The following is a 25,708-nucleotide window of genomic DNA, read 5'->3' on the forward strand; positions in this document are numbered from 1 at the left end:
ACATTTGCGACATTGTTTCAATATTCAAATTCTACAGCTGTCCCATAGTAATGAATGTGTCAGGATGAGACAGACAGGTTCTCAGCCAGTCGAAATCATGAATCAGCATAATTTTTATGGATATATACAAAGAACTATCAATAGAAAACAGGTCAAACAAAACTAAGTGCAGCTAGTTTGAAATCTTTCCAGCTTCAGTTTGAAGTGATCGTGTTAGCTTTGTCGTTGGCTAGCTCCTCTGAACAACAGTGTCCTGGCGAGAGAGCACATTCTATATGCCAGGTGATCAGGCAATATGGCAATGGAACATTTAGAACGAACGACCTGGGTTGCATCCAAAAGACTGAACGACTGGGTCTCTGGCACCTGAACCGATAGAACGAATGACCAGCCGGCTTGGGTTGCAACCCTAGATTTGTCGGGACTATATCTTGTGGAAGGATGAAATAGTATGAATAAATTCATCAAAATAACGTTCTCAATTAAAATATGTCAATCATTATTTGAATATGTTGGTAACCCGTTGTATAAAAGTGATAATGCCCTCGAAGTCGGTGTTTGGAGGATATATTGGCACGGTTTGCCGGCCCTCGACAACACCCGTACCAATATGTCCTCCAAACACGGGCTTCTCTGGCATGATCACTTAATTATGCATTCTCCACACTCTCGTCCGCACAAGAACCTACTCAAGAGAATGCACTTGGAGCATGACAATGTGGAGCACGTTAGTATGCATATTGAGAAACACCCATTGTTTAGCATCCAGCTCCTACTAAACGCTAACACATTTTAGCATGTAGGCTACCACTACACCCTATTTCAGTATTATAACTCCAGCTAACAGTTTACAGATTTTTGCATAACTTATGCTAACTAATAATCCCTTGCTAAGTGCTAACTGACCATTTTAACATAGAAGTAGCAAAAATGTGGCTTCAGAAGAGCCCAGCGATTTGCCGCAGTATTGCAGTCAAACTGCGTTTTGGCACACATATTTTTTGCCCTTTTTCGGCCAAAGCACATCATTCTTCACATCATTTACATTTTATGTCTTAATTTCAGTCATTACATAAAATCCTGAAATAGCCAAGATGTAGCCAAATTTGTCAATAGACTTATAGTTAACAAACGTCTAATTCGACCTACTTATACAATTATAAATTGATCATCTGGGCATAGCAATGCAGAATCAATGCGCAGCGACAGAAACTCAAAGTCTATAGTTTGCTCACAGTGCCAAACGTTGTCTGGAGCGACACTTGGCGGTAACAACTGGAAGTGGACAATCAAATCAAATCAAATTTATTATTCACATACACATGGTTAGCAGATGTTAATGCGAGTGTAGCGAAATGCTTGTGCTTCTAGTTCCGACAATGCAGTAATAACAACAAGTAATCTAACCTAACAATTCCGCAACTACTACCTTATACACGCAAGTGTAAAGGGATAAAGAATATGTACATAAAGATATATGAATGAGTGATGGTACAGACGGCATAGGCAAGGTGCAGTAGATGGTATAGAGTACGGTATATACCTATGAGATGAGTACTGTAGGGTATGTAAACATAAAGTGGCATAGTTTAAAGTGGCTAGTGGTCCATGTATTACATAAGATGGCAAGATGCAGTAGATGATATAGAGTACAGTATATACATATACATAAGAGATGTGTAATGTAGGGTATGTAAAGCCACTTACTGAAACCATTCACTAGGGAACAACAAACGTTCGTTAGGCACCAAACAGAAGAAATCAAGGAGAGGGACTACCTGGATTTGACCAATAAGAAACGCTTATTTTATTTTTCTGTTGCAATATGTTTTCAGGCGTGTGCCCTAATAAACACAATCCTGGTATTGACGGTGGATTGAGAGAGGAAGGGAGGGCCAGGAAATTATGACTACAGCAGGATTTCTCAATACTCTGCATCTCAAGGCCTGTTTGAAACATAGTCGCCTTCACAGCTGTGTTTATTCACTGAAACGAAAGAGTTCAATTCCATTCGAAATACTTATTTCAAGGAAAGATTAGGCATAATTTAAATATCTAGACCTGCTGCACAGGCTTGGCTAGGTGTGGCAAAAAATGTAACCAATATTTTCATAGAAAAATAATATTTATTGTATTTTAACGCATCGTTAAACCAACCAAGACAAAACGAATGTTATTGTTTTATATCACACTAAATTCACATAAATGGTTCACAAGTAGTGACTTGATGTGTCTGTGTGTTCTGGTGCATGTCTCGGCATCCTCCAGGTGTTGTGAAACATGAAGGAATTAAGAAACCGTCATATTCTGTGTCTGGAGGGCTTTGAAACAGGCTTCAGGTACGATGTGATGACAAGCAAAAAATGTACACATACCAAGCACATACTGTAGTCACACACGATGAACAAGTAGGCATACAATACAAAATAGCCTGTAGATAGAAGGCACACGTACAACGTTCACACACATGTGTACTACATCGTGATGTAGAGATTACATTCTCATGCAGGTGAAAATTGCATTCCACTTAAATTAGACTCTAGACAGGGTATAGATACAGTGTGACATAGCCATCATTATGTCTATAAGCTGCTATGTCAAACGTTCACACCATACACGAACAAACACAAACAAATACCAAATCAATTTAGATAAAATACTGGGGAAATAATCATACACGCACACTACCTGCAGCCTAGGTTGGTGTCTGTTAATAAAAGCTGAAGTTTCCCAAATATACCCCCATATATGGACTTTCTCATATGCTACCCCGGGAGTGGCTTGGAATGCGAGTGATTTTATCAATTGTACGTCACTTTACCTGATCAGGACACGTATAACAAGGAGTGCCTTCCTGTCGAAGAGACATCGTGCTCAATGCGCTGACACGGGATCATTTTTGCTTTTCGTCTTGGGACCAACTAGTTTTAGGGGCAGACTCTGGATCAGCATTCCAGTCAATTGTCTACACTAGACTGGGTGTGGCGCAAGACGGAAGTGGGTTGAAAAGGAAAGAGAAGGGGAAACGAGCCGGCATAGTGATTTGGAGACAGGGGAGGGAGAGACTGGACCGCACATCTATTGTCAAGGCCATTTTTTATTCGTTTGTTTGAATGAGATTAAGTTAGAACCGCGCGCAATAGAAAGAAATCCCCCCCCATTTTCGAAAGCGGAAGCCAATGAATTAGGTTTGCTTACTTGCCACGTCTGTAGAAAAAAAATCTTAGCTGATTATAGCAGCAGGAGAACTATCTAAACCATCTAACACAGGGTTAGGCTAATTTGATAACATTTTACGAAAGTAGGTTAGACCTGTCACGTTTTAGTGCGTTATTGAGTCACTGCTGTTAGGAGGAAGAACGTATTTTCACGCCACTAATCTACTACAATCAACGTTTTCCCGTCTTGGTGGGGCGTTGTTTCTTTCTTTTTTTTCATTTCAGGACAACTCGAGCTGAAGTCGAAGTTCTAAGAAACGTTTTAGAGAAGGAAAAAAACTAACTAGGCTTAGCCTACGCTCGCAAACAAGACAATGTCTGGAAACAACAGCATCGACGCGGTTAAGCGAAAGATTAAAGTTTTACAGCAACAGGCAGATGAAGCCGAAGAAAGAGCAGAAATTCTTCAGAGACAGGTCGAGGTGGACAAAACATCAAGAGAACAGGTAAAAAGGATATTCAGTAATCAACATTCGTTTAGGCATTTCGACAAGATGTGCACGTCGATAGGTCTACATTCGATCTACGAAGTGCGTTGATGGTGCACTTTAAAAAGAAACAATGTAGCCTGCCACTGGGACTGGGTCGTGATTCATGCATTTACACCTCCGCCTTACAAGGAGCCCATTGACATGGGATTTGCCAATTCGATATAGGTACGACCGGAAGTTACTTTTCGTAGCAGGTTAGGATGGACAGTGGTATCCAACATTCTTCTGTTACTTTACCCAGCCAGGGATGGATGTGGAGGGGATGACTAAATGCTAAACAAAAATGTATAGAAAATAAACCATAATACTTTTATTTCCTAATTTATTTAAATAAAATGCACGTATTTTGTCTTTTAAAAACCAAACTACGTTTGCAAGTGGTCTCCGTAACGGTTACAAACGTGACTGATACAAGTCTGAGGTAGAGCTTCTTAATTTTTTCTCCAATTTATGCTTTGGCCTCGAGTATAGGATGAGTCAACAACATTATTTGGTTGTGAGTTAACGGAATATGAACATTTAAGTGAGATTTTCACTGGACAGGTACTTTAACAGAAGGATACTGAGGGGATTTGATTTAATGTCCAGGGTGAACCGGGCTAGTGTTGATTGCATTAGTTTTGGAATCAGTTTGCCTTCTGGATGTGAGCAAAGTGCCCGTTTTTGCCGATGGAAAAGTCTGTTCAAAACGAAAGTGATGTAATTATTAAGCACTTGTAGTAATGAGTTTGATTGTGTTTTCACATGCAAAAGTAATTCATTTTGATAAACGCTTTACCTGCCTCCCCAACGAAAACTAGAACATTCTAATATTTATTTTGTGGAAAATAGGTGCACCATGCTGCCGATTTGACAACATCACCGTTACTGTTTGATTTGAGAAGGGCGCTCCTCCTGCCACGCGTTGGCCCGATGACGTGATGGGCCATTGCCCGGTTCAACCTGGGTTAGCGTAATAGAATTCCCTCACAAAAGGCAGCTGTAGGAGCAATGGATTGTGGTCATTGGCGTTAATTGCCATATTTTCTGCGCTTAATCGATATAACGAATGGCCTGTTAACTACACCTTCCTACAATGTTCCACAGTTCATGCTTGTAGAGAAATTATGTGTTGAGCTCACGGGGGAAAAAACTAACTAAATGGAATTACAATAATTGAACTTGTTGGTCAATTAGTTATTTAAAAAAGCAAAAATAAACCCGAAGTTCAGCATATCTACATAGATATGCATATCTAGCATATCTATATCATACCTAGGATAGGATAAAGTAATCCTTCTAACCCCCCCCCCCTTAAAAGAGTTAGATGCACTATTGTAAAGTGGTTGTTCCACTGGATATCATAAGGTGAATGCACCAATTTGTAAGTCGCTCTGGATAAGAGCGTCTGCTAAATGACTTAAATGTAAATGTATATCTCCCAGCACTAATTAAACTCTGATTGCAATGAACGTTCTTCTGGACCTTTGAGAAGGAAATTGTCGCCCCATGCATTTCACCACCTCACATTACACAGAAAGCATGGTAGGTGTACAGCTAAAGAGTAGAGGGAGGCCTTTAGCTTGATATGGCTAGTCTTTAATGCATGTCCATGTCTCTCCCCTCTTGCTCATCTGTCCATCTATGGCCATCTCTTTTCTCCTGTCATTTGTCTGTATACCAGGGTACACTGGCAAATTGTTATAGCCAGTCTAGTGACCTCTATTCAATAAGGTTAACCATGAAAACTAACAAGAAATTGGTAGGAGAACATTTATGCAGATTGTCTTTCCCCCACAATATATTTTCATTGGAGAATACAAGTTAACAGATATTGTATGGTTGCAATGTTGTGCTACACTGAACATGACCCATGTACTGGATGTGTTGAGAAAATCAGTGAATGAATGAATGAATGGCCATCTGACTGGAACATTGTCTAGCCTCATACATCGGTGGACGAGGTGTGATATGATGCAATGATAAGTGCTTTGAGCACTAGAAGAAGCACTATATAAATCCTATATGATGGCATATACAAACAATTATGTACTGTATGTTCTAAGCAGGGTTGGGGTAAATTCCATTTAAATTTGCGTAGTATACTGACATTTAGCCCAACTCTCCCCCCTGATACAGGCTGAGGCTGAGGTTGCTTCCCTGAACCGGCGTATCCAGCTGGTTGAGGAGGAGTTGGACAGGGCCCAGGAGCGACTGGCCACTGCTCTGCAGAAACTGGAAGAGGCAGAGAAGGCTGCGGATGAAAGTGAGAGGTCAGTGGGACACATTAACGAAAAGAGGCCCACACACTGTAATGCTCCAAACACCACTGTTTAAGGGATACTTCTCCAGAGTCAGATTAACTCGTGGATACCATTTTATGTCTATGTCCAGTATGAAGGAAGTTAGTGCTGTGTCTGCTAGCATGCTTCAACATGTATTTAGTCTTGCCCACATTATGTACAACCAGGGCTTTCTCTAAGGCAACAAAGTCCGATTTGTATCTCTAACATAGCCTAGTCAACTGTTGGGAATGGCTTACGCAAGTGTCGTCTGCATTCATTTACATACACTTGTGCATGTGTGAAATAGGACAAGAATAAGCACCCACTAAATTATTTATTATTATAATAAAATGCCCTATGCTGCAATGGAAGCTTAACTTTTTAACATTGGCTTTGTGAAGTAAGACAACATATTGAGAAAAGGGGTCTTGGCCTCGCTCATTATGTCTTAACCTTGTCAGTTTATCATCGTTGTTGGTCTGGAAGTGAAAGCACATGGCAACGATGGCACAGACAAAAGGGGAAACTCAGACACATCACAGGGGGTGCAAATCTGTTTAAAACTTGCCCCTGAAATATGGTGATAAGAAGTCCAGTGTCGGGGAAGTGGGACAATATGGAGCTACATGAAACTTGGCCGACAATTTTTTCATTGATATATTGTTTTCTGTACCCTAAACTAAAATACGTTACGAACAGATAGAAATACGTTCAAAAAAATGTTAGGAGTGCAAGGGTGAATTGAGTTATTGCACACGTGCACTTCAGACTCTTCCCCAACAGAAATATGTGAATACTTGCTTAAACTCGCCAATAGTATTTCACTAGCTCTTGCTTGGCTCCGCCCACCTTGCTTGTTCTGCCAGTTGTGCTTCATTTGCTCCCATTGTAAATGACGCTGACGATAAATCTTAGGTTAGTTACCAGTATCTTTGACGATTGTGTGTTGGATCTCGCTATCTCTCCACATGAGTCATTATTGGCCCAGCCAATAATGTTAATTGATTGGATGTGTGTTTTCTTTGACGCACCGTTGAGTTTCTCCCTCCATTGTCCCTCCCAGACTGAAATGTAGTGTCACATGCTGCTGACAGTGTGAAATATTAACAGTGTGTGTTTAGTTTGACAAATATCCAAAGTCTAATATCCAGTATTGGCGTATTACCACAAAATGGTAGGCTCTCACGTTAGGATAGGCCAAATGAATCCCTACACGATACGATACGTATAATGTGTGCCTGTGTTGGTTCCAGGGGCATGAAGGTGATTGAGAACCGAGCCCTGAAGGATGAGGAGAAGATGGAGCTACAGGAGATCCAGCTGAAAGAGGCCAAGCACATTGCTGAGGAGGCTGATCGCAAGTACGAGGAGGTGAGCATATCACACACGGCAGAGTTCTCAGAATGAACACAACTGCCTGCTGTGCCTGAACTAGCCTTGGATAGTTGTGCAACATTTCTGGAAAAAGGTGATGTTAGGTAATACAATACGTGTGTTTAAAATTGGTAAGATCATGTACACACACGCCATGCTGCTTCAGTACTACCTCATAAGCACACACACGGACACAATGAGGTAACGTCCTCATCGAGACACAGAAGTGGATGAGGTTATCACATACCTTTCCTCTCACGTAAGGCTGTAAGCTCACTAGTACAGTTTTGGTCTATATGTACACAATTTATATCCAAAATGGGCGTCTCTCCCCACATGCATCACCTGTACACCATCTGCGCCAATCTTGCGAGCAATTGTTTCCGTCTGCAACTGGCACGAAATAATCCTGTGTGTGTGTCTACAGGTTGCTCGTAAGCTGCTGATCATCGAGGGGGATCACGAGCGCACAGAGGAGAGGGCAGAGCTTGCTGAGGCGTGAGTTGCCACATGATTGAACTGCACAATAGTAACACACACACACACACGCAGAACTACGCTGGTGGTACGTTAACACCTGTTCCACACGGCCAAAGATTATTCTGTCAAATGATTTAGATATACTGACGTTTTCCCTCTAAGGAATGTACACACACCTACTACACAGAATACTATATAACATTTAACATGTACTGCATTGTAGCACTGTTGTCCTAAACATACTGTTATCACACAACTACTACTCATGCAGACATGCATTGTGAATTTTCACATAGATTATATTTGTGAACTATATTTAAACAATTCCCTGTCTACATCATAATTATACCAGGCCAGAGTCAAATGCATTGTTAGAGGTTCAAGCGGAAAAGCTGGGCCACACAATGTCATGCAGTGCCATGCCAATTGGCCACATTGGCGCTATAACAAGTTATGGGAGATGCAAACATTTAAAGGTCACGCCCCTCACCCCGTTTGAGCTAGTGTGGGTAGCATCTCAAACATATTGACCAATAAACATTCAAGTGGGCTTGACCTGGCACATAAATGCATATATTGTAAAGCAGATGTGATTATTTGTATTGTAACAACTTGACACATGTTCATAACACTGTCAAGACTCAACATATGCAAGCACGTTCAAATCGGCCACACATATAACGGGAACATATTTATTGCTCTTGATCTGATGAAATTTGGCACATGCTCAGGGATTTGAGTCTAGCTAACCTGCAGAGAATGGTTATCTTTGGCCGCACGGCGGCACTGTTGGACTCATGCAAGTTTATTGCCTTGTTTGAGCGAGAGTCTTGGAAAACATAGCGTTTTGAAGATGTGCGTCCATAGATGCTATATACCAAATTTGGTGCCAGCGATTCTGGAGAAGACATTTTGAACTAGTCAACATTATTACAAATTGTCCAAGGTGCATGATCTGTTTGATTTTGAGTTCTGATATTTGATAAGCATGGTAAGGAGTACAGATGTTATCAGACCAACAAAATCAAACACAACTCAAGTTTTTGAAAGTGTATGATCCGGTTCTGTATTATACCTTTCCCACCGCCGGTATCATCCCAAACCGGCCCCATCCTCACTGTTCCCACAGCCATGAGAATAAACGAGTGTGTTTGCATAACAATGGTTCTGTATCCTAATGAAAAATTGATCTCCCTCTGTCTCTGCATGTTTCTGGGGGTCCGACCTAAATTCCACGCATGACCCCCCCACCCTCCATAATCCCCCGCTCCGCATGTTTATGCGTGATTCCGCCCCCCTCCCTGCACTAACAGCAAAGCCAGGGCCCTGGAGGAGGAGCTGAGGGGTTTCGACCAATCTCTGAAGTCCCTGCAGGCCTCTGAAGACCAGGTAGAGAGTGTGTTTGTGTGTGTCTGTGGCGTGAATATGTATGGTGCAAATGCTTCTACTTCAGTGTGGGTGGAAACACGCTTTGGTGGTAACTTCACTGCCTGATGTTTTTAAATACATTTTACCAAGACAAATATGATTATTCGTGTTCTGAATCATTCAGTGGGGACTTTCTCCAGTAAGTCATATTTCTTAACCTAATACATCTGATAATAAGCACCAAGCTCTGTTGACATAGCTTGCATGTTTCTCATAACTTTTGAGGATTCTACATTTTGTGGTTGTCTTCAAAGTTGTTTCTGCCGGTCACAATAAGCAAAACTAGCGTGACACGAGCTGAATTAAATGTACTAATCTTTGAAAATATAAAGCTTGGTATACACTCAGTGCTCCTTTGACATTTCAGAGATATGCTTGTTTTTTGTGAAATCTTCTAAAAAGAACAGGAATTTATGACCATGAAAAGCAAAAACTAAAATATAAAAATACTACATGTCATGTCTCACTCTATCGATCTTACCTCTGTTTTTTTTGTCCTGTGGATTTGAGAAGGATGACAAGCTCAATGGCAAAGGGAACCTGTCAGGTAGCCAGTAGGTTAATTCTTGCACAGAATCCAGCCTAGCTCACGCATTGCTATTTTCCTTATTTTTGTACTTGTTTTCCCCCCTCTGGCCTCTTAGTCACCCTAAATCTGGTCATCCTACAAGGGTAAAAACTCCAATAATTTATAATAGAGACCATTGGTTTTCTTAGAGGATTATTAACATATATTTACCCATTGGTCAAAATATAATTTTTTGATTGGACACCCTACTGTGTATGTGTGTTTGGTGAATATGCCTATTCTTCATGGTGTGTAAGATGTATGAGTGTGTTCATGCTCAACTGACTAGATGTGCTTTAGTGTAATCTACCATTGGTAGAACATCAGGCTTGAGATTTATGGATAGTGTTGGAACTATTTATCTCAATAGCTGGACAGGGAAAGTGATTCGTGTGTGTGAGGAGGAGAAAGAAGTATTCAGACTCGTAGCCTCCGGACAAACAGGTGGTCTTCATTGGATGACTCCAGGACTTGCCAACTTCAACCTTGCCTTCTCTTTCCTTATTTCTGTCAGTCTCTACCTTGCCTCCCTTTCCCTTCCCTACTCTTTTCTCAACCTGTTTGCATGAAATCCAGTGTGTATTAAGTGACATCCTACTGCTCAAGTCGATGAGAGAGTTCAGGGTCATGTTTAGTAGGATTGCTGGGTGAAATGGGAGATGCCATCTCGACTCATCCAGTAAGAAACACTTTAGTTTTCTGTTGCAAAACGTTTTGCTAAGGTGTGCCCTACTGAACACAACTCAGAATTGACTCATGAGAACTCGAGCATGCACTACTCACATTTTTTTATGCCCTCATAAGGACCTCCAGCCTAAAGCATGCCATTCTAATGACCGTGAACATTACTCGTATAAGCTCATCTTTCGCTAGGGATGTTGCTTAAACTGATTTCCTGTTGTGACATGTGGTCTCACTTTAATATGGAGATATGGTAGTGTCAAGGGTCTGTGGTTAGCCTCATGCCTTTTCTCTGTCATAAGGCGCTCATTCTTTGTGTTCCCTAACTACTGTATCTGTGCCACACCGCCAACTCTATTTCTGTCTTCTCTCGCAATCAATTATCTTAAACCATATTGCCAATGTTTTCACACTGCTGCTCTTTCCTTCCTTTTTACACTGCTCCACCCTCTGCCCTCGTCACCCTCTGTGCCATCTCTCCTTGTTCTCTTGAAACAAACTCAATGGCGACCTCCCCTCAAATCCAGTAAATGTGCTGAACTGGAGGAGGAGCTGAAAAACGTCACCAATAACCTTAAGTCCCTGGAGGCCCAGGCGGAGAAGGTGTGTGTTGGTATTTTACCTGGTTGTGAACCTCAGATTAAACCAGCATGTTACCTGTGTGTGGGCATGTTTTTTGTGACTGTAGAAGCGATTTTAGTAAGTAATGTGTTGACAAATGTCTTTGCACGTGTTGCAGTTGATATATAATACTGTATCTGTGTGAGCAGCATGTGCATTTGAGTGCAGCTGCTGTATTCACCCTACACAAGGTTCTGTATTGACTCTGCCTTGAACAACATTGGCAGTGTGTACTACTTACCCATATACCCCAGGCAGTTAACCTTGGGTTAATTGGTCTGTGTAGTTAATTGCCCTTTGGCATTTACCTCCATTCTAGGCTTGAATACCCCCTACCACAAGACATCCGTTCTTGTCATCAGTGCCCTTTACAGCCTATGTTTGTAATTTCTAGAAAGGTCACACTTGCATGAGGCATAGAGTTCATTTAATCTCCATATTTCTAATTGGACCAAAGGCCTGCATGGACAAACACACCCATACTAAGTTTAGGGCTTGGTCTAATATAACATATAGATCAAATGTAATGTTACTCTTATGTTGAAGAGGAAATGCGGCCATAATGAATTGTTCCTTTGCACCCCCTTTGTAATCGTTATCTTCCAATGACCCAGCAGTGGCATACAATTGAACACTTCTTCCAGGTCTGTGGTCATTAGGCACCAACCAGAAGAAAATACTGAAACAGGACACTACCGGGACTTGTTTTTGGTTGCAAAACATTTGAAGAAGTGTTCCATTGTGTGACTTAATGAGCACAACCCAGGTTTATGATTGTTCCCTCTACATTCTTGCATATGCAAGTCCAGGTGTGCTCAGAGCAGATGCACAGTAAACATCCCTACAAGTAAAGCTGTTTCAGTGGAATAAAGGTTAAATAAATAAGTGGTATTCTACTTCCATCTTTTATGGACTGGAGTGTTCTGGTATTCCTCTTATGTTTTACCAGTGGCCTGTCCTATGGGGAAAAATATTCAGAACTTTGGCAAAATAAATGTTTTGCATAGAAATGCTTCAATTTAATGTATTACGTGGGTTTTTTATTGCATTATCCATTTTATTTCTGTTTGCAGTCAGTGATTGGGCAATCGACACTGCAGTCCAACCGTGAATTGCAATCTCAGCATGCAAGTCACATGCGCTATTGACTTCACAGGGGTTGTCCTTGATATTCGTCTAATTATTGAACTAAATTGGCATGCATTATAATGGCATGTTAAGAATCCTGTTGCAGCATCGATAAACTGGTCTTTGACATGAGATTGAGGTGATGTGTTTTTATGTTTTTGTGAGTGTCTGTTTGCTCTACATGCACTTTAAACGGACAATCCTATCTTCTATTACAGTACTCCCAGAAGGAGGACAAGTATGAGGAAGAGATTAAGATCCTGACTGACAAGCTCAAAGAGGTAAGTGGATAACCTGTAGAGCAGGTATCATCACTAGATTCACACGCGGGCTGATATTAGGATTATTATTTTGGGAGGGAATGGTCCCCCTGGGCGGAAACATTATTACAAATTGGTAATTGACCGCAAGAAGCCCAAAAGGATATAAATCCTGACTAAAACAATAATTTCTAACCTTGCGTATGTTTGTATACGATCACATACTGTATATCTCTATACGTGGGAATACTTTGGAACAGATTTCAAAAACAAAAATCGCTTGGCACTGATTTGCTGCGGTTTTTAATGTTATGTCCAGCATTAAAATAAAATCTTGAAACTCGGGTCACCGGTTGGGGAACCCTGATGTAGAGAATGGGGGGGGGGGGCCTCCTTAATTCGGTTGATATAATTGCACATGGTTGACACTCTCACAAGCAAAAATCAGGGAAGTCCATCTAAGTTCATGCGTTGTCGGTCTATGACGTCCCCTTATAGTATCTAGTGTGGCTTCTCATGGCGATTGGGGGGGGAGAATTCATAATGTTCAATTCCTCAAGGAGATTTGTTTGATAGTAGTTAATGGATCGGAGGTGGGTATTTTTTGTTTCCGATCTGTTATTTGTCTGGATGTCTCGTTTGTAGTTTGTCTTGTGCATTGCATTTGTTTGGTCTAGTCACTTTTTTTCCCTTTTTTCGGAAAGTGATTTTAGTTTGGTTCGATTCCTTTTGTAGTCCCAAGTTAACATATTTAGTCTAGGTCGTCTAGTATCTTGATTGAATGCTTTGTTTTGACTTCTCTTAGGCTGAGACTCGTGCTGAGTTTGCTGAGAGGTCTGTGGCCAAGCTGGAAAAGACCATCGACGATCTGGAAGGTAGGATCCAGCCACTTTGCCTTAAAACTCCTGTATTTCCCACTGCACTTTCTACAGGAAAAGTCCTGTTCTGGCTTAATCATACTATTAGCACACATCATCACTTTCCCTTTGGCTGCTATTTCTTTCCCTCACTCTCCTTTCTTTATACACATCTTCCTATTCTTAAAAAAAAATGTATCCCTTCACTCTTTGGCCTCTCTGAACAGATGAGCTATACGCACAGAAACTGAAGTATAAGGCCATTAGTGAGGAGTTGGACCACGCCCTCAATGACATGACTTCCATGTAAATACAGGCTTACTGTGTGTGTGTGTGTGTGGTTGTCGTGCAGGGACTGGGGGGTTTGACTGCAAATCTAATATTCCCCTAACACTGCACGGAAGTCAGGTGTCCAGGAAAAACACCTGGCTTTAACACGTCACCTAACATCGCATATCATTTGTTCAAATTTTTTAAGCGCTGGCAGACCGTGACAAACTACATCATGCAAAAAGCAAAGCTTGAGTAATGCTACAAAACCTGTCAACCAAGACTGTATTTATACAAAAATATTTTGGGGGGACCTAATAACAGTGATGTGAGTGGTGTGACATTAAAGGGTGGTTCATGAAGTCTAATAGCCGAATAACTGAATGCTTGCAATTTTGCCTATCAACAATACACTAAACGTCTACAAGAAAAGAGTTTGTGATACCCAATGGCTACTAATCATGTAATGATTCTCAGAATCTGTAGTGACGGTTTCTCAACCCCTCTGTTTTCAGATAAATGTCGGGAAGCTCACTCCTGTTGTGGTTTCAAGAATTTTCTCAGTCCTTCTGAACATCCATCTCGGGCTGTGCAGTTCTCGCTCTCCCTCCTGTCAATATTCACTCATTCCTTACTTGGTTAAATCTGTTCCCTTTTTGTACTTTTCACTCTATTGTCCTGTTTCTTTTTCCCCACTGACTCTCTCTCATTACTCATTGTGACCCTCATCTTTCCCTCCCTCCATCCCCTCAACTCTTTCCCTCTCCTTTTGGGCAACAGTCATTGTATCTTTGGGTCACTGTATGCACTGCGCTCAAGCCTGTAGTTGTTGTATTGCTATTTCCTCTTTTCTCCATCTTGCCTTCACCCTGTTCTCTACTTTGTCTACACTCTGTACATGTGATTCTCTATAAACATTTAACAAAGGGAGGAGGAAAAACCTGTCCACGACTACTTTCTTTATTCTCTCTTGGCCTGTCCTAGCTAGGGTAGCTTCAAAGTGACAACAAACACAATTGTTTCTGGTTCTCTTACCATGTGCACATAGTTTTTCCACAAGTAGTCTTGGTAGAAATTGTACATTTTATTTGATTTAATGAGCAGCGGTGATGTTGCCTCCACGTTGTGGTTTAGCATCATGCTAGCACTAGAATTAAGACCATGTTTAAGGGAAAAGCAGAAGGCTTCATTAAAGATGTGCCATCTGTATTTTGGTCATTTACTCATCTAGTGCCACTCGCAACAAGTTAATTCCAACAAGAGGTCAAGTAATGGGTAGGTTTTGTTCACATGTACAACGAGATGTGTCACAATGGTGCACTTCAGCAATTTACAATACAGAGCTCATTAGCAGTGCAGCTTATGAGAGATTAATGTGATTAGAGTCATTAATAAAGTTATTTCAATGTGAATATTGTCCCTTTTAGTGTCTGTTTTAGAGTGCCCCCCCAGTTTTCTGAATTTTCATTTTTGGACATAAGACTGCAAAAACACCAGGAAATCAGCTGCAAATGATTTTAATTTTGGAAATATGTTCCCAACTATTCCCACACAGAGACGTGACCATAAACAACAAATGTATAATTCATTGGATTTTTATAGCACTTTTCTACCAACTGAGGTACTTTACATAGTAAGGGGAAATGTGTAGCACCCACCTCCAGTGTTGCATGGCAAGGTTTTTGTGCTCAACACACATAAGCTATCAGGTGGAGAGGTGAGTGATGTTAGCCAATTAGGAATGAGGGGGATGATTAGGTGGTCTTCATGGAATTTTGCCAGGTTGGAAATGTAGCTGTGACACCGGGGTGAACACACTACTCTTACAATGAGTACCGCGGGGCGGGGGGGTTAATGTCCCATCCAAAAGACAGCACCCTATGCAGGCCAATGTACCCAAATATATAATCAAGGTTTGAAATGATTGTTTTAGTTACATGAACTCAGCAAAAAAAGAAACAGCCCTTTTTCAGGACCCTGTCTTTCAAAGACAATTTGGAAAAATCCAAATAACTTCACAGATCTTCATTGTAAAGAGTTTAAACAGTGTTTCCCATGCTTGTTCAATGAACATGCACCTGTGGAGCGGTCGTTAAGACACTAACCGCTTACAGACGGTAGGCAATGAAGGTCACAGTTATGAAAACTTAGGACACTAAAGAAGCCTTTCTATTGACTTTATAAAACACAAAGATGCCCATGGTCCCTGCTCATCTGCGTGAATGCGCCTTAGGCATGCTGCAAGAAGGCATGAGGACTGCAGATGTGGCCAGGGCAATAAATTGCAATGTCCATACTGTAAGACGGCGCTACAGGGAGACAGCACGGACAGCTGATCGTCCTCGCAGTGGCAGATCACGTGTAAAATCTGCACAGGATCGGTACATCTGAACATCACACCTGCGGGACAGGTACAGGATGGCAACAACTGCCTGAGTTACACCAGGAATGCACAATCCCTCCAGTGCTCAGACCGTCTGCAATAGGCTGGGAGAGGCTGGACTGAGGGCTTGTAGGCCTGTTATAAGGCAGATCCTCACCAGACATCCCCGCAACAACAGACATCCCCGTGTCACCTACGGGCACAAACCCACCGTCGTTGGACCAGACAGGACTGGCAAAAAGTGCTCTTCACTGACGAGTCATGGTTTTGTCTCACCAGGGGTGATGGTCGGATTCACATTTATCGTCGAATGAATGAGCGTTACACCGAGGCCCGGACTCTGGTAACATCTCACAGCAAGAACTGGCAAATCTGGTGCAGTCCATGAGGAGGAGATGCACTGCAGTACTTAATGCATCTGGTGGCCGCACCAGATACTGACTTACTTTTGATTGACCCCCCCCCTCCTTTGTTTAGACATATTTAATTTCTGTTAGTTACATGTCTGTGGAACTTGTTCAGTTTGTCTGTTGTTGACTCTTATGGTCATACAAATATTTACATGTTAAGTTCGCTGAAAGTAAGTGTAGTTGACAAGTGAGTACGTTTCTTTTTTTTTTGCTGAGTTTATTTCCATGGCGGATTCAGGGCCGCAATTTATGGAAGATGCCAAAACTTGAGATAGATGGCGAAGTCAAAAATAGGCTAGTTTCCATCTGTGGCAAAGTGTTCCCTAAAACAATGCTGTCCCGCAGGTGTGATGTTCGGATGTACCGCTCCTGTGCTGGTGTTACACGTGGTCTGGCACTGTGACGACGATCAGCTGTCCGTTCTGTAGCGCGGTCTTAGGCGTCTCACAGTATGGACATTGCTTTTTATTGCCCTGGCCACATCTGCAGTCATGTCTCCTTGCAGCATGCCTAAGGCATGTTCACGCAGATGAGCAGGGACCCTGGGCATCTTTATCTTGGTGTTTTTCAGAGTCAGTAAAAAGGCCTCTTTAGTGTCCTAAGTTTTAATAACTGTGGCCTTAATTGCGTACCATCTGTTAGCTGTTAGTGTTTTAATGACCGTTCCACAGGTGCATGTTCATTAATTGTTTATGGTTAGTTGAACAAGCATGGGCAACAGTGTTTAAACCCTTTTACAATGAGTTGGTTGTTTTTATGAATTTTCTTTAAAAGACAGTGTCCTGAAAAAGGGACGTTTCTTTTTTTGCTGAGTTTAGTTGCAAAGAGTGTGACGAGGATCTGATAATATGGCTGACTATTAAAAGATGGCTTATCTGTTTTTCTACTTTGTAATGGACACAGTGCAACCTTTTGGTAGGTAGGCTGCAGCCAGGCTTCAGCTGCAATACAGCAAAGTCAAGCAAGGTAGTTGTCACTGGGGAAGTGAAATGATAGGATTCAATGACTTTGCTGACGATCATTCACGCCGCAAATGACCTGTAATGATGTTCCTAGAATTTTATTTAGCTGCTGCCTTTTCATTATCTGGATAGACACTTGTGGTTTCTTGCTAATGTTACACCAATTAAAGCAGTGGAGCGTGTAGTGAAGTATAACTTGTGGTCAAAACCAAACTTGGAGTGACTGGGGGAGTGGTTTGGCAAAATGCTATCTTATCACGCAATTGTAAAATTTTTATAAAATGGTCATATCTATTTTGTTTTTATACCGACTAGCTCAAATAAGTGAACATTGACAAATTATCCATTGGATTATGATAATTTTCTGGTAAAAATTTAAGTTTGCGCCCCGTATTTGAATTTGCTCAGGTGGACTTTCCAGCCATTTCTGGTTTTCAATTAACAATGGCATGCTGGCATGTGGTAATGTTCTAGGCTGAACATATTTACAGTGCCGTGAAGTATTTGCTCCGTTTCTGATTTTCTCTATTTTTGATACTGAATTTTAGCAGATCTACAAGCAAAACCTAATATTAGATGAAGAACCTGAATTTACAAATAACAAATTCATTAACACTGTTATGCAACACCCAATTTTCCTGTGTAAAAAAGTAATTGCCCCCTTAAACTTCAACTGATTGGTCCAATTGTAGACGTTGCACCGCTGCTGTATCAGCAACGTAAAATTAGGTTTGCCTCAATTGGTATACATCCTTTTTTGACAATTTAAAAACATTCACTAAGTTTCATAGTCAGAGAATGTAATAGAAATAACAGTAGGCTACATCAATACTATAGCAGTGGGCCTACCTGTATGAAAAACCACTATATAAATGAAACTGTAGACTTGCTAAATCATAATTGCTTTTTAGGAACTATTACACATTCAAATCAGATGAACGGAAAGGCAGTTGCAGATGATCTGCCTTGTATTATCTTTTGAGGCAGAAGATGCTTCTCAAAGTTTAGAAGCACACTGCTGTAAGACACCAGCAAATCCCAATACAGATATTTTTAGTCAGATACTGTATATAATGACACGATTATCTTGTCTCCGCTCCAACAATGGGAGTGGTTGTCCCAAAGGCCCTGCAAAGTACAGTCAGCTAACTACTTTTAATTGTGATTAATGAACAAGGTTAATGTATTGACTGCAGGTTGCAGAAATTCTACTTTTGATGTAATGAGAAATATGGGTGTCATAGGCTAAAAGTCAATACATTTCTGTCAGGAGAGACTGCATGCTGCTTATTCTGCTTCCACGCGCACATCTATTTACGTCTGGTATAGCAGGTAAAATTACGGCGTTCACATCCTGTTCACGGTTTGCGCATGCGTAATCCCGGTGTAGCTCCTCTATAACCCCCCTGAGAAATCGTATTTATGATTAGTAGCCTACTGAGGCATGGAATGCAGTAGTTCAAAAATGTCAACCATGTGCTTTGTGTATAACATGAAGTTTTGTAGGCTACACCAGACAAGGGCGATCGTCGCTGATCAAGGGGGAAGCTTCAGTGGAGCACTGAGCAGCAGCTACATAAAATTGAATTATGTAGATTTAAAAAACTTTAATCAGATTTGTATTGTATTTTAAGTGAATTTACTTCAACTTAAGGATGTAGTGGTTGTAGAAAAAAACATTACTCCAGGAGACTGCTCTCTATTCACTTTTGTCAGGGATTCTATTGTAGGATGTGTTCGACTGGGCACAACATTGTGAAATATTTATATCGAAACTTTATGTAGAACTAACATGCCTCCGAATAGCGGTCAGCTCTGTCTTTTTGTCTTTCTGCAACGTTCCACAGCGTTTGCTTTAAGAGCCAAACACACCCTACACAAACAGAGCGACCGAGCGTCTTATGCGTTCCGTTCCAAAATTGTAGACATAGGGACTTGACTCAACCGTTGGTGACTTAAATTTGGACTCGAGCACAGGGGACTTTGGACTCGATTCAGACCGAAGGTTTAGTGACTCTATTAATTCACTGGGCCGCTTGTCAGAGGAAGAAGTGATCATCTTTGTTGTGAGTGGCAGGGGGAGGAGCTTGGTGTGTGTAAATGGGAAGGCGCACACCACTGAAGCAGCGAGGGAAACAAGGCCATAAAGACACTAGAATAAGTGGGCATAAACGCTAATAAAACATGTGTATAGTTAATTTTTGTGATACAGGCATTTGGAGTATCGTGCTGAAACATAAATTTGAATTCATTCGAAATATTGCCCAGTCCTAGTATTGCTCCAGATAGTGACCACTTAATGTATTAGGCCTTGTCTCAGTCCCTAGTGCAGAGTTTCCCAAACTCTGTCCTGGGGACCCCAAGTGGTGCATGTTTTGGTTGTTGCCTTAGCACTACACAGCTGAATCAAAGCTTGATGCAGTGTTCATTTCTGTCTACAGAAATAGTGACTCAAATATTCGTCAAACACCTATTTTTCACTTGCAATTGACGAGACTATAACTGTCTAAATAGACCAAGAATCCTTTAATTTCAGTTGACTAAACCGATACAAGACAAAATTCTCTGAATAAAACATAGTGGACTGGATTGAGAGCTTTTCAAATATTAGCTGCACTGATGCGCAGCGCAATTCTGTTCAGCAGTGGGAAGGACGAGTCATACACATTGTGCAGGCGACTCGCTTGCTTCACCTTAGCTAACCAGTCACCACTAGCCTTCTAGTTAGCGATCATTTGCCTGGATATGAAACACTGCTTTACAAAATTAAAAACAATGGCAGCATTGAGTTTAATAGTAAAACAGTCTTTTTCTCTCCCTTGAGTAGGCTGTAGAAAAGTAGGCGGTCTTTTAAATTGTAGTCTTGTTCAACCCGCCCACTTTTCCCACTGCATTTCATATACAGGTTCTGTAGCCAAGTCTCCCTCTTTTCCTATGAGAATACGGCTTGATTCTATTTCGAAAGGCTTGACCCGTTATACTGGCGCAATGTTTTTCTTTCTATTGTGCAGGCCACATTCATAACAATGTTGCATTCATAAAAAGCATATCGTGGCCTGCTCTAGAACTAGGCTACTTGCGTACCGAACCGTTAAACATTTGACTACACCTTGTTCAGTGAGATTACCTCATTAGCTAGCTATACCTAACGCCCTGGGGCGCGTTCAGCAGGACCGAACGTTCAGATAGAAATATGCTATGTAGAACAAACATGCCTCTCTGGCATGTTGAATAAGGAATAATGTTGGCGCTCTTCATGGAATTTCTATCTGCAAAGTATAAGATCGTTTTTCAACAGAGCGTGGCCCTGGTAACATTACCAGTAGCCTATATGGAAACATTACGTTGACACAGAAAGAAAGGAGAAGGGATAGCAAACAATTTGACTAAATTCCTCTTGCCAGTACGCTATAGGCCGGGGCTCTCCAACCCTGTTCCTGGAGAGCTACACTCTTGTAGGTTTCACTCCAACTCAAGTTGTAACTAACCTTATTCAGCTTATCAACCAGCTAATTCTTAGAATCAGGTGCGCTAGATAACGTACAGGACTGTAGCTCTCCAGGAACAGGGTTGGAGAGTCCTGCTGTAGGCTGACTGGGTAAATCACTTTATTTTGAGTTAATATGGAACCAGTCACTCAGTCTTGAGCACTTGGACCAGGACTTGTGCCCTGGGCAAAATAGTCATTACCCCTCGTTCTACTTTTGGAAATCAATGTGGCTGCGGCGTCTGTAGAACGTTGATAACAATGGCAATGACGCAACAGATACTACTTTGAGGCACCATCTGGTGATTGTGCCGCTCTCCCCCCTGTCTGTTTTGTATGTAATGTGCAGTATCTATGTAGGCTCAATTAGGAATTTACATGGCCAGATAATTTAATATATTATTCTTATGTTTGTATTCTCTTCCCAACAGCATAAATGACAATGTTGTGCAGCAAAAATGTGGTAGGACAAGGCTCTGTGTGTGTGTGTGTAATTTGTTTACTATAGGTTAATGAGTCAATACAAATTGTGACAAATGAAAGGGCATTTAGTTAAACAGTGGGCCATTTTAGAAATAATCTTTATAACTAGACTAAATCATTATTCAAATTACAAATGTGACTAAGACTAGACAAACCCCCCCCCCCCAAAAAAGAGTGCAAAAATGAACACTAGCTTGATGATTAGTCGATTATTTAAATAATCTGTATAGTGCTAGGGCAAAAGACTAAACGTGCACCACTTGGTGTCCAAAGGACAGTTTGGGGAAACGCTGCCCTAGTGGCTAACTCAGTAAGTCTGCCCTCCTGTGGCCATCTTTTCATCTTCCAACTACTCCATCCTCAGGTAAATATGACCTTTTCTGCACTCTTTGCTTATTTGGTATTTTATTTAGTATTATTCTGTTAACTATGCTCCAGTACTTTGCCATCTCACATCCACTTGACTGTCTACACTTTATAGCAGTGTTGCTCAATATGTATCCTGGGGACCCACTGTGAATGCTGTGTTTTTGAGACTTCTTACATGCTGACCACACCTCTTGCGTTGTGTGCGCAGGCATTGAATAACATGCATGTGTACATTTATTTTGCAATCATTGCACCCACACCGCTTGCGCGCGCCAATGAGCATCTGCATTGCCAGGTGCTAAAATAGAAGTTGTTTCTATTTGTGGCACAGTCCTGCAAGTCCTGCCTCTCCCATCTCATTGGATTTTAGAAGCAGACACCCACGTGCCATCTCATTGGTTTTACCCACGTGGGTGATTATAACACGAACCGAGGTCGGTCGTCCTCATGGTAATACTATTAGATGCCAATTGCCATATAAGTCCAAAGAAAAAGTCTGAAAAGAGGAGAGATGACTAGAAACAATTCGGTTGACCGGTTTATGTGTGGATTAATTGTCAGAGTAGAGGACCTAAAATAACTAAACGTTTACATCCCAGGACAAATTAGCTAGCAACTGCAAGCTAGCTAGCAAAATTGCCACAAATGTTTAATGCTTTTCGACCTGTCCCAAACTAATATAATTGGTTGAGTTTGTTTTGATATTTCAACCTGCGTGTCGTGATCGCGTTTATGGGGGGACAAAATCAATTTGCGCACACCCGCGACCGGCTCGGGTACGGTGTTGGGCTGTGTTTACACATGCAGCCCAAATTCTGATAGTTTTAGAACTAATTGGTATTTTTCAGATCAGCTTTGAAAAATATTTGATGTGTAAAGATGTGATATGTCAAAAGACCAATTAGTGGGAAAAATACCAGTTGGGCTGTCTGAATAAACACAGCCTTCGTCTATCTGCTTGGTACATGAAAGCAAGTTAAGTCACTGAAGAGGGTTGCAAAGCTACTGGTAATTTACCAAAGTTACTGTTATCTAAAGTAAATTTGCCAATAATTACAACCTATGGTAATTTTGGAAGTATATGCTTGACCATTTTATTTTTTTCAAATACTCTTTTATATAGTATTCCTTTTATCTGTCTGTTGTCCATTTTAGTTTCGTGTGAATAGGCCATATGGTTCAAGATAATGGCCTAAATTATATTTTTGATTAATATTTCAATTAACTAACTCTTCAAACTATAAAAAAGTCAACTGCCAGCAGTTTGGCATCAACATTTACAACATGCTGAAACCCTCATATTTAACACCAATGGTGTTCACTTAGTTGATGGTTTAAATTTAGGATAATGTTGTACAGCTTCATTCTGTTTTGTATTTAAATTGATTATTTTATATGTGAAAAGGCCAGAGGCCCAGAGAATTAGACAACTGCGATAATCTGAAGTACTCAAAGGCAACTAGATATCATATGATATCCCCCCCAAAAACAGGAAAGTTACCTATTTACTGGTTAACTTTGAAAGTTTCCAGTAATATACCGTCCCTTTGCAACCCTACCTCTGAAGATTTCCCATTTTTAGACATGTCCAGTTTGTTTTAGGGTAAAACTACTCAACCTCAATCATATTGGGCTACGTCATAATCACAATAAGAAACCATCAGGACGGTTAGCAAACTGGCTTAATTATTGGCGGTAAAGCCAGTTATAAGCTCTCAACGGCTGGTTATGGCAGTGTTCTTTAGCCCTTATGACAGAGATCTCCATTAAAATGGAACCTAGGGATGTTTGGCGTGTTCTCCTGTTAATCCAGATGAAGTGTAAATATGAACCTCTCCCTTTCTCTCCCTCTCCCTCTCCAGAGAGACTGGCCAATGCCAAGGAGGAGAACCTCAAGATCCATGCCACCCTGGACCAGACTTTGCAGGACCTCAACAGCTTCTAAGAACCCCCAGATGGACTCCCAAAAACCATCTTCCTCCACTTATCCCTTTGCCGACCTTTGCTTTCCGCCTCTCTCTCGTTCAGTCTCTCATTTCTCCCTGCTCTGCTGTAGTGGAGGGTAGGAAAAATCCCCACTGGAGGGTGCCAAAACAACTATTTACAATGACACCTTTATTCTCAACAGCATTGATTGTTCTTGTTAAACTTTAGGTGTTCTCCAATGTGACATCTTGCGGAAGCTCTTGCCTTTATCCATTGGAATGGTGTTTAATAGGGGAACTCTGTCGTACTTGTGTGGTCTATTATTCTATCTTCTCCTTGCTTGTGTGGTCGATTATTCTAACTTCTCCTTGTTTGAATGGGGCTAGCATGACTGCCTTTAAGGATTTATTGCCAAGTAAACAAGAACATGGTTAGGCCACTCATCCATTATAGCCCATTAGAAAAAGGGGGAAACTGAGCACTTTTTTTTTTTTTTTTACCAGCCATTTACTACATGATACTATTTACTCCTGTACTGCTGTTGTATACTCTGGCCTGGTTCTATTTTGTTTGCTAGCACCTTCCCCTAACTCCTAAACCCTGAATGTTCACACATCTGAAAGGGGTAAACAAGATGGAGTAAGTTCCACTTGGCCTATCAGAGGGATGGGTCATTTCCACATAGCTTAGGTCTATGCAGTCCTTTCTGACTAGTTAACACCAAAAAGGGTTAGTGGATAGGGTACAGAATGTAACTGGCTTTCTGTCCTCCTATATCGCTCCTTTTGCCTACTTTACACCAATACGGTTTGGGACCAAAACCACATCGGGTGGTGGTTTTCCTATTCCTTAGGTATTTGTTTGTGTGCCTGATATTTCGTTTTATCCCACTTATAGCCACTATCACAAGACAATGCTGCACTTGTATGACTTTAATTATTTGGCTGCGTTTACATAGGCAGCCCAATTCTGTTTTTTCCACTAATTGGTCTTTTGACCAATCATAGCAGATCTTTTCATATTAGCTCTTTTCTAAGCTGATCTGATTGGTCAAAATACAAATTAGTGTGAAAAATATTAGATTTGGCCTGCCTGTATTAACATAGCCTTTTAAGTTTGACAGGTTTATGGTGAAGTACTTGGGTTAAAAAAATCAATGGCTATCACCTTGCCAGTACCATGCCAATTATAGAAAATGGGTGGGGGATCTGATCAGTGTGATGCGAAACCTATACATTTTTAGTAGGGGATTAAACTAAAACACCAAAAATTAACTCAATGTTTTAACTGGAAACTCACTGTGTATAACCACTTTGTTTGTCTTGTTCCATTGTAATGACTTTTTGATGTTGAATAAAGACCATGATTTTTACTGCCATACAAAACTATCGTCTAACTAGAAGTTAGTTTCTCGAGTGCAATTCATTGCTGTGTAGACTGATTGCATTGACCCATCCCTGGTTTGAGTGCCAGACAACTTTTGATTTGGTTAATAGATCATTTAATATAACTCATACCAAGAGATGCATACATGCATACATTTTACTTGTGTTAATTGTTTTCTTTCATGTTACACACAACTAATCACTATCATACAGTAATGTTAAGCTAACTTAGAGGAATAGTCATCTTCATAGATTATTTTCAAAACTAATGGTTTTAGTCGGTCTTGATGAGCTACATGTCTTTATACCGTATATCATGTTGGTTTTCAGCTATTATGAATTAAATCTGTTGATTGACTGACATTTCTATGTTCAGACCTTACTATGCTATTGAGTTGTGAGGGATTGTATGAATGTCTGTCTTTATTGCATGTGCCATTGTGTCATGTTTTGGTACCACTACCTGTATGTGTCCACTCAGTTCATGTCGAGGGTGTGCCTTGCATGTGTTTGTGTGGGACCGCTTCGTCCTGGCTCTGAATGTTTCTTCCTTGCTGTAACGAGGCACGTCGTTGTCAGTTTTCAAAGGAAGCCTCAGCTGGCGTCGCCTATATAGGCATGGCAGCTTATGATTGGCACGCATCATTACAATGACGGTGCACA

At 41.0% G+C, this 25,708-nt stretch overlaps 1 protein-coding gene across 13 annotated transcripts in view; it reads left to right on the top strand.

Moving 5' to 3' along the window:
* LOC139554852 (tropomyosin alpha-3 chain) overlaps nt 1–25,045 on the top strand; it is a 33,055-nt gene extending 8,010 nt beyond the window's left edge. Inside the window, exons 1-9 of one of the 13 annotated variants that reach the window (XM_071368052.1) lie at nt 2,868–3,188; nt 3,444–3,664; nt 5,828–5,961; nt 7,227–7,344; nt 7,775–7,845; nt 9,141–9,216; nt 12,472–12,534; nt 13,319–13,388; nt 23,597–25,045. In XM_071368052.1, coding sequence (XP_071224153.1) covers nt 3,533–3,664; nt 5,828–5,961; nt 7,227–7,344; nt 7,775–7,845; nt 9,141–9,216; nt 12,472–12,534; nt 13,319–13,388; nt 23,597–23,679 — 747 coding nt within the window. In that variant the 5' untranslated portion in view covers nt 2,868–3,188; nt 3,444–3,532 and the 3' untranslated portion in view covers nt 23,680–25,045. Of the gene's footprint in view, nt 1–2,867; nt 3,665–5,827; nt 5,962–7,226; nt 7,345–7,774; nt 7,846–9,140; nt 9,217–11,031; nt 11,108–12,471; nt 12,535–13,318; nt 13,389–13,597; nt 13,677–14,155; nt 14,585–23,596 lie in introns of those variants that run through there. The other 12 variants (XM_071368046.1, XM_071368045.1, XM_071368048.1 and 9 more) reach the window with 12 other exon arrangements.
* The last annotated feature ends 663 nt before the right edge of the window (nt 25,046–25,708 follow it).

This window comes from Salvelinus alpinus, chromosome 26 (genome assembly GCF_045679555.1).
Source record: "Salvelinus alpinus chromosome 26, SLU_Salpinus.1, whole genome shotgun sequence".
NCBI classification, from domain to species: Eukaryota; Metazoa; Chordata; class Actinopteri; order Salmoniformes; family Salmonidae; genus Salvelinus; species Salvelinus alpinus.